Raw genomic sequence first — 14,101 nt, 5'->3', positions numbered from 1 at the left:
AAGGAAAATTACAGACCAGTAACACTGATGAATATAGATGCAAAAATCCTCAACAAAATACTAGCAAACAGAATCCAACAGCACATTAAAAGGATCATGCACCATGATCAAGTGGGATTTATCCCAGGGATGCAAACATTCTTCAATATATGCAAATCAATCAATGTGATATACCATATTAACAAACCGAAGAATAAAAACCATATGATCATCTCAATAGATGCAGAAAAGGCTTTTGACAACATTCAACATCCATTTATGAAAAACACTCTCCAGAAAGTGGGCATACAAGGAAGCTACCTCAACATAATAAAGGCCATATATGACAAACCCACAGCAAGCATCATTCTCAATGGTGAAACACTGGAAGCATTTCCTCTAAAATCAGGAACAAGACAAGGATGTCCAGTCTCACCACTATTATTCAACATAGTTTTGGAAGTCCTAGCCATGGCAATCAGAGAAGAAAAAGAAATAAAAGGAATACAAATTGGAAACGAAGAAGTAAAACTGTCACTGTTTGCAGATGACATGATACTATACATAGAGAATCCTAAAGATGCCACCAGAAAACTACTATAGCTAATCAATGAATTTGGTAAAGTTGCAGGATACAAAATTAATGCACAGAAATCTCTTGCATTCCTATACACTAACAACGAAAAATGTGAATGAGAAATTAAGGAAACACTCCCATTTACCACTGCAACAAAAAGAATAAAATACCTAGGAAAAAACCTACCTAAGGAGACGAAAGACCTGTATGAAGAAAACTATAAGACACTGATGAAAGAAATTAAAGATGATACCAACAGATGGAGAGATATACCATGTTCTTGGATTGGAAGAAGCAATATTGTGAAAATGACTATACTACCCAAAGCAATCTACAGATTCAATGCAATCCCTATCAAACTACCAATGGCATTTTTTACAGAACTAGAACAAAAAAATCTTAAAATTTGTATGGAGACACAGAAGACCCAAATAGCCAAAGCTGCCTTGAGAGGAAAAAAACAGAGCTGGAGGAATCAGACTCCCTGACTTCAGACTATACTACAAAGCTACAGTAATCAAGACAATATGGTACTGGCACAAAAACAGAAACATAGATCAATGGAACAACATAGAAAGCCCAGAAACAAACCCATGCACCTATGGTCAACTAATCTATGACAAAGGAGGCAAGGATATACAATGGAGAAAAGACAGTCTCTTCAATAAGTGGTGCTGGGAAAACTGGACAGCTACACGTAAAAGAATGAAATTAGAACACTCCCTAACGCCATACACAAAAATAAACTAGGGACTTCCCTGCTGGCGCAGTGGTTAAGAATCCGCCTGCCAATGCAGGGGACACAGGTTCGAGCCCTGGTCCGGGAAGATCCCACATGCCGCGGAGCAACTAAGCCCGTGTGCCACAACTGCTGAGCCTGCGCTCTAGAGCCCGCGAGCCACAACTACTGAGCCCACGTGCTGCAACTACTGAAGCCCACGTGCCATAACTACTGAAGCCCACGCGCCTAGAGCCCGTGCTCCACAGAAAGAGAAGCCACCACAATGAGAAGCCCGCGCACCGCAATGAAGAGTAGTCCCTGCTCGCCGCAACTAGAGAAACCCCGCGCGCAGCAATGAAGACCCAACGCAGCCAGAAGTAAAATTAAAAAAAAAAAAAAAAAAAAAAAAACTAAAAATGGATTCGAGACCTAAATGTAAGACCGGACACTATAAAACTCTTAGAGGATAACATAGGAAGAACACTTTTTGACACAAATCACAGCAAGATCTTTTTTGATCCACCTCCTACAGTAATGGAAATAAAAACAAAAATAAACAAATGGGACCTAATGAAACTTAAAAGCCTTTGCAAAGCCAAGGAAACTACAAACAAGACAAAAAGACAACCCTCAGAATGGGAGAAAATATTTGCAACCGAAGCAATGGACAAAGGATTCATCTCCAAAATATATAAACAGCTCATGCAGCTCAATATTAAAAAAACAAACAACCCAATTGAAAAATGGGCAGAAGAACTAAATAGACATTTCTCCAAAGAAGACATACAGATGGCCAAGAAGCTCATGAAAAGCTGCTTAACATCACTAATTATTAGAGGAATGCAAATCAAAACTACAATGAGGTGTCACCTCATACCAGTTAGAATGGGCATCATCAGAAAATCTACAAACAACAAATGCTGGAGAGGGTGTGGAGAAAAGGGAACTCTCTTGCACTGTTGGTGGGAATGTAAATTGATACAGCCACTATGGAGAACGGTATGGTGGTTCCTTAAAAAACTAAAAGTAGAATTATCATATGACCCAGTAATCCCACTACTGGCATGTATACCCAGAGAAAACCATAATTCAAAAAGACACATGTACCCCAATATTCATTGCAGCACTATTTACCATAGCCAGGTCATGGAAGCAACCTAAATGCCCATTCACAGACGAATGGATAAAGAAGTTGTGGTATATATATACAATGGAATGTTACTCAGCCATAAAAAGGAACGAAATTGGGTAATTTGTAGAGACGTGGATAGATCTAGAGACTGTCATACAGAGTGAAGTAAGTCAGAAAGAGAAAAACAAATATCGTATATTAACGCATATATGTGGAACCTAGAAAAATGGTACAGATGAACCAGTTTGCAGGGCAGAAATTGAGACACAGATGTAGAGAACAAACGTATGGACACCAAGGGGGGATAGCGCTGGGGGGGCTGGTGGTGGTGTTGTGATAAATTGGGAGATTGGGATTGACATGTATACACTAATATGTATAAAATGGAGAACTAATAAGAACCTGCTGTATAAAAAAATAAATTAAATTTTAAAAAATAAATCAAAAAGAAAACAAAACAAAACATTGAGGCAAGACCCTCTACCAGCAAAAGATTATGATTCACTGAAGGCTCAGATGATGATGGTTAGCAATTTTTAGCAATTAAGTATTTTTTAATTGAGTGGGGGCTACTCTTCATTGCAGTGCACAGGCTTCTATTTGCAGTGGCTTCTCGTTGCAGAGCACGGGCTCTAGGTGTGCGGGCTTCAGTAGTTGTAGCACACGGGCTTCAGTAGTTGTGGCTCATGGGCTCTAGAGCGCAGGCTCAGTAGTTGTGGTTCACGGGCTTAGCTGCTCCGCAGCATGTGGGATCTTCCCGGACCAGGGCTTGAACCCTTATCCCCTGCATTGGCAGGCGGATTCTTAACCACTGCACCACCAGGGAAGCCCCTGAAATTCTTAAGAAGAGAAACTCAGGAATCCTTTGATGGCCTGTTATTTACAAACCCTAGAGCCAAACTTAATCTAGAGGTCCACATTGCAAATTTCCCAGTGAACAGACTGAGCATTCATTTCACCTACCTGTTTTGCTCAATAGCAAACGTTGACTTAAAATGAAAAGTATGTAAGTAGAAGGGTTGGAAGAATGGTGCCTTAAACATTCAGATCAATTTTTAAAAACTTTTTATTGTAAAAATAAAATACAAAATACATAAAACCACATAAAACATGTTAATTCCATACCCCTAATTTGTCCCTCGCCACTTCCCTCTTCCCTTTGGTAACCACAAGTTTGTTTTCTGTATCTGGGAGCCTGTTTCTGTTTTGCATATACATTCATTTGTACTATTTTTTAGATTCCACAGGAGTCTTTGATAGTTTCCTTGTTATCTGGTATCACAACATTACAGGATCATCCTGTACATTTCCTGACCTGAAGATAGCATCAGCCATTTCTCTAAGAAACCCTAGTTTCTTTTAATGGGTAAAAATAGTAAGATTACAATCTGAGCTCCAAGGGTAACCACTGATACTGGGTTGGTCATTGTTTCTAGATCTTTTAGTGGATATAAACACAGACACAGTCACACACACACACACACACACACAAACACACACAAACACACACACTCAAATACCTAAAGGAGCCAGGCAGGTAACAAATGAGTGAAGTGTGATTGAGACGAAGCATAGGGATTGTGGTAAACTGAAGAGGTAAACTAAAGGAGACAGACCTTCCAATTTTTCAAAAGAAGCCAGAAATATAAATTTTTACATGAATTTTAAAAATATTGACAACTAATAAAATAAACACTTAGGTTACAGAAAACACATCTGTGGGACAGATGTGGTCCATGGGCTATGTGCACACTCAACCTGAAAAATTAAACCAGTGTGTAGTTGTATCCCAGAAGTCACATTGTTGCTAACACATAAAAATATTTAGAGAAGTAAGAAAATTCTCAGATTGCTTCAGGAAAAGCCAAACTATAATAAGGAAGAGGAGAAATGTATAATTATCTCCCTCCCCCACCAACTCTCTAAAGTACTAGGGAGAAAAGCATTTTCTATATAGAAACAATTTTCTTTCTAGGACATGGTGTAAAAAGGAAAAAGTCAGTTATCAGAAAAAACTCTCAAAGAGAGTTGAAATCTAACAAAAGTTTTTATATCTAAACTCTTAGAATATCAGAATGAGACCCAGGAGATACATTTTATATGATTAAGTACACTAGAGGCAATAAAACTGGTAAAAAGTTTATTGCAAATGCATGATCAACCGCTTACCCTCATTTTTACCTGTTCTAAAAAGAAAGGGGGACGTCCCTGGTGGTGCAGTGGTTACGAATCCATCTTCCAATGCAGGGGACTCAGGTTCGTTCCCTGGTGGGGCAACTAAGCCTGTGTGCCACAACTAGAGAGTCCCCACGTCGCAACTACAGAGCCCACGTGCTCTGGAGCCCAAAAGCCACAACTGGAGAGAAGCCCGCATGCTGCAACAAAGAGCCTGTGCGCCGCAACTGAGACCCGATGCAGCCAAAAATAAGTAATAAAATAAATAAATAAAAAGAAAGGAAGGTAAGAGCATTGCCACCTCTGCTTTGGCCCCCTCCTGGAAGCAGAAGAGCTAACAGAACGTTGCTGGGGAAAGAAGGAGTAAGATGTGAAAATGCTAAATAAGGCCCCAAAGAAAGCCTGGGGAAGGGCCCAGTTGGCACGAAAGACCTGGTTGGGTTTGGCTTCTTTAGTGCAAGCTAGTATCATGTGACCTGCTCCAAGCTCCAGAAATATAGAAATCACAGAATTAACTTTTTCAGTTCAAAGACGAGAGGTCAGATTAGATTAAAGCAAAAACCATAAGAACACTCACAAGGTTATTTCACCCTGGTTTCTGTTCTTTCAAAGAAAATAAGGACCTCAAACCATCTAAGGAATCCCAAGCAAAAGGAAGGAGGGGACTAGAAACTTCCCTGACTGCATGCACCTCCCTCTGCCAGCTTCACAGCTTCAGCCTTGAGGTCCTGTGCACTTGGCGTATCCTTCACTGTAGCCTCTTGGTCCTGTGCACTTTAGGGCTATTGTATTCTGCATGCTATCAGATCAGAACATTTTAAGCTTCTCTCTAATTTGGAAACTAGGCCATAAGCCAAGGTCAGAGGAAGAGTAAAGTTGGGGGAAGGGACCAGATGGGCTCAAACTACCATTCTCAGAAGTGACTCACCAGGGAGCCAGATGCAGCATCCCCTGCCTTTGATCATGAAGCCTTTCTGTGTCTCATGTAGGGAAGAGAAAAACAGCTTTGCCTTTGGCACTGATCAGACGTTAGCTTGTCTACCACCTGCCTTTTGTACCCTCTAGAAATAGTACCAGCAGAATGGAGGCAGATTTGTAGTGTCAAAGGGGTAAGTACAAACTAATGTTTACAGTTCCTTTGACTCTAGAAAATGAATTATTTTCTCTTCCCCCTATCACCCCACGTATCTCCACACTGGTAACCATGTCCTTTCTATGAACATTTGAATACTAATAACCATAACTAATATCTACTGAATTTGTATCATACTGTTCTAAATACTTGACATGTATTAACCCTTTGCAGTAGCTACTATTGCATTATCTCCATTTTACAGATGAGGAAACTGAGGCATAGAGAAGTTAAGTAATCACTTCCCAGGGTCACGGAGCTAAGCAGAATCCAAGCCAAGACAACTTCAGGGCCTGTATTCTAATGTCTCTCCTTTTCATTGTAAAATTTTCGAACACACAGAAAAGTTGAAAAAATAATACAATAATCAACCATATGTCTGTCATCTAGATTAAACCATAACACATTGCCATATATAAACTTTTCTGTGTGTATGAATTTTCTACACATCATGATACTTCTCCCCCAAAGACTTCTGCATACAGCTCCTAAAAATAAGGACATACTCCTATATACCATAATACTATTATGACATCCAAGAAGTTAACAATTTCCTATCATCATCTAATATCTAATCTATCTTCAAAATATTCTGAGTATCCCCCAAGCATCCTTTATAACTGTTTTTTCCAAACCAGAATCCAGTCAAGAGTCACCCATTCCAGTCAGTTACTGTCTCTTTAATCTAGAACAGTCCCCTTACTTTTTCTTTTGTATGACATTGATTTTTTGAAGAGAAGCAGACCAGCTGTCTTATAGATTGTCCTGTATTTTGGTTATTTCCTCACAGTATCAGTTAACTTGTTCTTCTGCTCTTGTACTTCCTAAAAACCAGAAGTCAGATCTAAAGGCTTAATGAAGGTTAACATTCTGGGTAAAAATATTTTGGAGCTGATGTTGTGTACTTTGTACTGCATCACATCACGAAGCACATCATGAAGCACATCATGCCAGGCCGTTCCACCGTAAGTGATGCTGAGCTAGATTACCTGGTTACGGTGGTGACTGCCAGAGCACTCCTTTATAAAGATTTACTTTTCCCTTTGCTATTAGCAAATAATTTAGAGGTGGGAGGGGGGTACTATTTTGGCACCATGCAAATGCAAATATTCTGTTCTCCAAAAATCTTTCATCTAATGACTTTAGCGTCCAATGATGATCTTTGCTAGATTTAATAATTTCACTGATGATTTACTATTCTATCCTTCCTTCTACAGCTATAAGCTGGCAATTTTCTGTAAAGAACTTTCCTTCATTAGCTAGGGAAGAACTATAGCTCCATTGAAAAAGAAAGGGTATGGGACTTCCCTGGTGGCTCAGCGGTTAAGACTCAGCGATCCCAATGCAGGGGGCCCAGGTTCGATCCCTGGCCAGGGAACTAGATCCCACATGCATGCCGCAACTAAGAGTTCGCATGCCACAACTAAGGAGCCCACCTGCAGCAACTAAGACCTGGCACAACCAAATAAATAAATAAAAATTTCAAAATAAATAAATAAAAAATAAAAAGAAAGGGTAACTGCTTAGTTCTTTCCATTTAAGTATTGATTTTCAGAGCAAGAAATTGATAAAAATAGCCATATCTAATGATGGCACATGCATTTTTTCTCCCCTTGCCCCTTTTCTGAGCATCACTATGGACACACAGACTCTTATTTATTCAGTGTTTTACAATTACTTGCAGTAATTATTCTTTTGATGCTCAGAATATACTAAATTTAGCCAGTAGAAGCCCCTTTGGGCTGGTTCCATTGTTCTTTTGATATAGTACCATTAGTCTTTAAGATTACTTTGCTTTCCATCTTAAGATGTCCCAGTCAAGCCTGTGCTCTTATGTACATTACATAACCTTTCCTAGAGGGATGTATATGCCTACAGAGGGCTCTGAAAACTCTTGAGAAAAATGTAACGGCAAGAGCAGATGTATCACTTCCTTGTGGTTATCAAATCCAATTCAATTTGGGGAATGAAAGGATTTTTAAGACTATCAGGTCTAGCTACCCATGCTGACGCTTACAGCTTTGCTACAACTCTCCAATATGTGGCAATTCAGTATGTGGCCTAAACACTCTGATCCACAGGGAACTCACCTCACTTGAGGCATCCTATGCTATCCCAGAACTGCCTTATACTGGGCTCCTTGTAATTCCCACCCATTAGTTCTAGTTTCTCTCCTTGGAGCCTATGGGTCTCTGTGAGAAACTCACACCTAAAGATAATTTCCCCTTCTGTTCCCTCCCTCATATTTAAACAAATGGGTTTATTTCCTGGATGTGATTGGATTGACTTTCCAAATACACTACCATGACTCACAAGGCCCTACTGCCTTTCAAGGCCACTTCATATACTTATATAAAAACATGTAAATATAGTATGGGCTGGGATTGTAATTTCTACATAAATGGGTCCTGAAGTTCATCTAACTCTTTCCAGTCCTGTTCACCACATATATATGGCTGCCAGCAAAGCCAATTCTACTCCCTAGAATTCTGCATCTAGTCCCTCATCTCTCCACTTCCCCTGACACTGGTCTGGGCCCCCGACCAAGCCCTCTGACTCGATCTAATAGAGTGGCCTAACCTTTCCCAACCTCATCTCCTCCTCACTGCACTGCATGACAAAGGCTGCTGCCAGAGCAGTCTTCCTGCAGCATTCCCAGCTCCATAACCTTCCATTGCTTTTTATCTGCAGAGTCTACCATAGTGTCTAGCATACTGGACTTTGGACGCTCAGTACATATTGGTAGAGGGAGGGACTGAATAAAGTGACTGGTTGAGCTGCTTGATTTCATGACTCAGTTGTACTGTCCATTGTTGTCAGGAGGAAATTTCCTTGAGTTTTAAACAAAAGCTATTTTACTTAAGGTAGTATTTAGTATTTGGCTTAACAAACAGTTTAAAATTTTTTGGTCAGTTCATGTGTATGAGTAAACATATTTTTCATAGTATGTATTTAACAAATAGTTGCACAAAAATTTGGTTGCATGCATTCTTCTTGGTGCTCGGACTTTCTAAAGAATAAACTGTAAATATGAAGCCAGAAAGAAAATACCAACAGCATATTGTTACGTGGGAAAATGTTTGCATTCAACAAGAATCTAGAAAGAAAATCAAAGTAAAATAACTTCACAGTATGATGGTATATCTATTAAATTAGCGATCATAAATCGAATTTGAAAAGCCAGTGCTGGCGACCTGGGAGGAAGTGGTTCACTTCACTTCAGATACTGATGGTGGGCGGCACTGCAAATTGGCTCTGGTTTTCTGGTGAACACTCTGGTCTTGCCTCATAAGAACTATAAAACTTCTCACACCTTTGGATCCAATGATTCAGCTGGAGGAACACACCTTAAGGAAATAACTTAAAAACAAATGTCTATACTATTTGTATTAGTGACAACTAGGGCACATCTCAAATTCCCCAAATAGGAGAAAGATCAAGCTAAACATGTATCATTGTGTACATCAACATCAACACAAAGATATATGAAGTCACTTAAAATGACAAGTACATGGTCTATTTCAATAAATGGAGGTATACACTCAGTTTCAGCAACAGTGTTTATAATTAAGAACAAGGGCTCTGAAAGCAGACATTTCTTGGTTTGAATCCTGGCATTGCCCTCCATACGCTTCAAGAAATGTTTCTCTTCTAAGAATGGATTTGGACCATGCAGGACCTGCAAGCAGTTACTTGCTCTTGAGGAGATGTGTGTATTCTTATTTGAGTAGAAAAGACAGATTAAGGTTAGAGAGCAGGCTCTTGCATCAGACCACCCAAGCTCACCTCTCAGCAGTCACTTGCTGGCTGTGTGACCTCAGGCAAGTGACTAAACCGCCCTACATTCCAGTTGCAATTCATGTGTCTAATATGGCTAATACTTAATTATTATATGGCTAATAATATGACCTACCCCATACAGTTCTTCTGAGGTTGAAATGAGAAGATGCCTATAGAGTGCTCAGCATAGTGACTGACATGTAGTATGTTCTCAGTAAATGCCAGCAGTTTGTATTCTTCAATTAAACTACTGATCACCCACTATGGTCCAAACATTGCAAGAGGTGCACCCACTACATTTCATCCATGCAAGAACCTTACGAGGTGAGTGTGGTTATACAAAATAGTTAAATGGGCTCAGAGAAGGATCTGTGAATATTAGGTGAAAAAAGGAGAATGCAAGATGGTTGGTAGATCCCGATTACAAACATGAAAATGAAACGCACTGATACATTTACAATGATATGTATAATTAGAACATAATGATCATTAGGTCCACTTTGTTTAAAGTTAGTCAAGTTTCTTTGCGTTTTCAAGTAGAAGCAAGCAAATGTGAATTGGGGACCCAGTCCTATTGCCTTTATTGTGCCTTGCCCTTCTCTCCCCTAAGCAGGGAACAGGCCACGTATTAAATGTCACCTGAGTGTTGGCTTCTGACCAGCAAGTGCTTACCTGGAGGAGATAGAGGAGTCCTGGGACAAACAAGGTGAGTGGGTAAAGAGACTGGTATGTTGCTAAGGCAAGAAAGATAGCACTGAGGAAGGCACTACCTGTAAAAAGAAATAAATATATGGAATGTAAAAAGAAATAAATATATGGAATAATCCAGCCACATCAATTAGGATTAGATTCAGCGACTCCCCAAAACAAGAAACGTTCCATAACTGCTCAAATAATCACCTGTCAAATATCTCCTGGTGCATAAGATGCTATGCAAACTCACAGGAGTGGAAGGATCTTGGCTTGATTTCTGATGAAAGGAAACCAAGGAAGTCAAAACCACTTACCTTTAGCAACCTGAGATACCACAGGTATATTTCTTGTAAAATTTTCAGACCCAGAAAGATTTTACAAAACTTCAGCCCGAAGATGAATAAAGGAATCAAGTCTGTTAACGTCCATGTCCTATTTAACTTACCAATTGATTAAGCCTACAATTATTGCTTACGTGATTCAGAGCTGTGAAACGTATTCTTTTGTTTGTTGCAACACCCCATCACTATTTTTATAACATCCCTTCCTTATGTACTCTCTTCAGGCCATATGTTTATTATTTTTTCAAATTAAAATATATTAATTTTTATTAATAATGTCCCTATTCCCTACATAAAATGGACCACTGTAGAATTATTAAACATGATGTTATAAAGAATTTTCAATGACATGGAAAGATGTTTATCACAATCTATTAATTGAAGATCATAAAAGAGATACATACTATAACCCCTTTTTTAAAAAATGAATAAATACATTTTTAGAAAAACTAAAAGGTGGGAATTCCCTGGCGGTCCAGTGGTTAAGACTCTGCTCTTTCACTGCTGAGGTCCCAGGTTCGATCCCTGGTCGGCGAACTCAGATCCCACAGATGCATGGTGTGGCCAAAAAAAACCCCTAAACTAAAAGGCTAGGCCACAGATTCCACAGTGTTTTTCTCTGGGTGGTTGGATTATGGATGATTTTTCATTTTTGTTTCTCCGTATTTTCTAAACTTCCTATAATAAATATGCTTTGTTTTTGTCATAAGAAAAAAACTGATATCTTGTCTCCCAAGGCAATAGAAATAAAAGCAAAAATAAACAAATGGGACCTAATCAAACTTAGAAGCTTTTGCACAGCAAAGGAAACCATAAACAAAACAAAAAGACAACTCATGGACTGGGAGAAAATATTTGCAAACAATGCGACTGACAAGGGATTAATTGCCAAAATATATTGTACAAACAGCTCACACAACTCAATAACAAAAAAACAAACAACCCAATCAAAAAATGGGCAAAAGACCTAAACAGACATTTCTCCAAAGAAGACACACAGACGGCCAACAGGCACATGAAAAGATGCTCAACATCGCTAATTATTAGAGAAATGCAAATCAAAACTACAATGAGGTACCACCTCACACTGGTCAGAAGGGCCATCATTAAAAAGTCTACAAATAACAAATGTTGGAAAGGGTGTGGAGAAAAGGGAAGCCTCTTACACAACTGGTGGGAATGTAAGTTGGTGCAGCCACTAGAAAACCGTATGGAGGTTCCTTAAAAAACTAAAAAATAGAGCTGCTATATAATCCAGTAATCCCACTCTTGGGCATATATCTGGAAAAAACTGTAATTCAAAAAGATATATGCATCCCATGTTCATAGCAGCACTATTTACAATAGTGCTGCTATGTAACAGTGCCAAGACATGGAAACAACCTATATGTCCACCGACAGATAAATGGATAAAGAAAATGTGGTATATGTACACAATGGAATACTACTCAGCCATAAAAAAAGAATGAAATAATGCCATTTGAAGCAACATGGATAGACCAAGAGATTATCATACTAAGTGAAGTGAGTCAGAAAGAGAAGGACAAATACCATATGATATCACTTATGTGTGGAATCTAAAATATGACACAACTCACAGATATAGAAAACAAACTTACGGTTACCAAAGGGGAAAGGGGGGTGGCAGAGGGATAAGTTAGGAGTTTGGGATTATCAGACACAAACTACTATACATAAAATAGATAAACAACAAGGTCCTACTGTATAGTACAGGGAACTATATTCAATATCATGTAGTAAACCATAATGGAAAACAATATGAAAAAGGATATATACATATGTATAACTGAATCACTTTGCTCTACAGCAGAAACTAATACAACATTGTAAATCAACTACACTTCAATTAAAAAAAAAACTAGATGGATGTAAGAAAAAAATGGTATCTTTTTTTAAAAAAAACAAGTAGCTATTCCCTTTCAGATGGTTTAAGACAACAGAGTACCCTAAAAGCAAGGCTAGAGAAACCCAGTTTACCACAGAGATTTTAGAGTGGCCCAGAAATCAGTACAGTTCAATTGATGGTCCAAGGCTGGTATCTATAATGATAATATTTCATCAAGTAACAGTGCTCATGGTCACTCTTATTAGTGTGGGGTCAACTTTTACTGAAAACAACAGACATCTTCTCAATGGTGTTTCATAAAAGAAGGAATTATTCACTCCACTCAGTCCAGGGAATTTTACCCTCTCCCAACCCAGCTCCCGAGACAAACAGAAGCAGATGTTCCATAGGACTTTTTTGCCCACCAAAGTGGTGTATATACAGTGGTTTGACTTAACGATTTTTAGATTTGATGATGGTGCAAAAGCAATATGCATTCAGTAGAAACCATACTTCTAATTTTGAATTTTCATTTTTTTCCCCAAGCTAGCGGTATGCAGTACATATTCTCTTGTGATGCTGGGCAGCTGCAGCCGCGGCTCGCAGTCAGCCACTCGATCACGAGGTTAAACAACTGATACACTTACAACCGTTCTGTACCCATATAACTATTCTGTTTTTCACTCTTAGTACAGATTCAATAAATTACATGAAATATTCAGCACTTTATTATAAAATAGGCTTTGTATTAGATGATTTTGCCCAACTGTAGGCTAATGTAAGTGTTCTGGGCACATTTAAGGTAGGCTAGGCTAAGCTAAGCTCTTATGTTCAGTAGGTGAGGTGTATTCAATGTAGTTTTAACTTAGGATATTTTCAACCTACGAGGGGTTTACTGGGACATAACCCCAGCATAAGTCAAGGAAGATCTGTACTTGAAACATCTAAGAGCCACCCTGGAAGAGGGAGGGTTATGAATGTGACTACTTCATAGAAGAGTAAGTGGAGAGAAAAGAACTTTGAGTCCTCCATCCCTCAAACCAAGGAAACTCACCAGCTAGAAACAATTCCTGGTTGAAAGAAAGTGGAAGGAAGGCAGAGAAAGGAGGAAGTAAAAGACCAAGGACAGAACTCTATGGGATGGGCTATTTCATCACGTTGGTTAGTGCCAACATGATGTTCTGTATCCAGGGTACTTGTAAATATGACTGAGCAGGGACAGATCATGCCCAGCCAAGCTGTGCTACTAGCAGAGGTCCCCACACACCCCGAACCAGAACTGGGTCAACTCTGAGACAGGGAGATGGCAGTGGTGGGAAAGGTGCTATTCTGGAGCCCAACAGCTAGGGTGGACTCAGAATTCCTTGACTAGGCCAAAAAGTTGAATGATATTTTGGAGGAAACCAGCAAAGAGAGGGGAAAAGCTGGAAAGAACTTTTAAATTTAACACTGTTTTCTACAGAGATTGGTGGTGGTGGGAGTGAGAAGAGGCCCATGTGTCTGTTAACAGAGGAGGGATAATGTTCCAGTTCCATCCATTCTTACAAATGTGGTGGAAACAAACACATGACTTTCACCTCTCTCTCCCCCAGGAGACACCAGGGAGTGAAATAAACACAGCCACCTCCTGCCCTAATTGCCTGAGATCAGTAATTACTTGTCTGGAGCAGCTAACTATTTATAAGGTCCAAGAGAGAAGAAACAGCTCCTAGCTAAAAAATGGAC

The 14,101-nt window shown here is 39.3% G+C and overlaps 1 protein-coding gene across 6 annotated transcripts in view; it reads right to left on the bottom strand.

Moving 5' to 3' along the window:
* The window catches only part of PIGU (phosphatidylinositol glycan anchor biosynthesis class U), a 106,382-nt gene that overhangs the window by 35,907 nt on the left and 56,374 nt on the right, over positions 1 to 14,101 (bottom strand). For all 6 annotated transcript variants that reach the window (XM_082432207.1, XM_082432208.1, XM_082432205.1 and 3 more), the window contains one exon: positions 10,169 to 10,266. In XM_082432207.1, coding sequence (XP_082288333.1) covers positions 10,169 to 10,266 — 98 coding nt within the window. The remainder of the gene's footprint in view (positions 1 to 10,168; positions 10,267 to 14,101) is intronic.

This window comes from Balaenoptera physalus (assembly GCF_965194825.1).
Source record: "Balaenoptera physalus genome assembly, chromosome: 16".
NCBI classification, from domain to species: Eukaryota; Metazoa; Chordata; class Mammalia; order Artiodactyla; family Balaenopteridae; genus Balaenoptera; species Balaenoptera physalus.
Note: the sequence above shows the minus strand (reverse complement) of the source record. Positions and strands in the feature narration are given on the sequence as shown.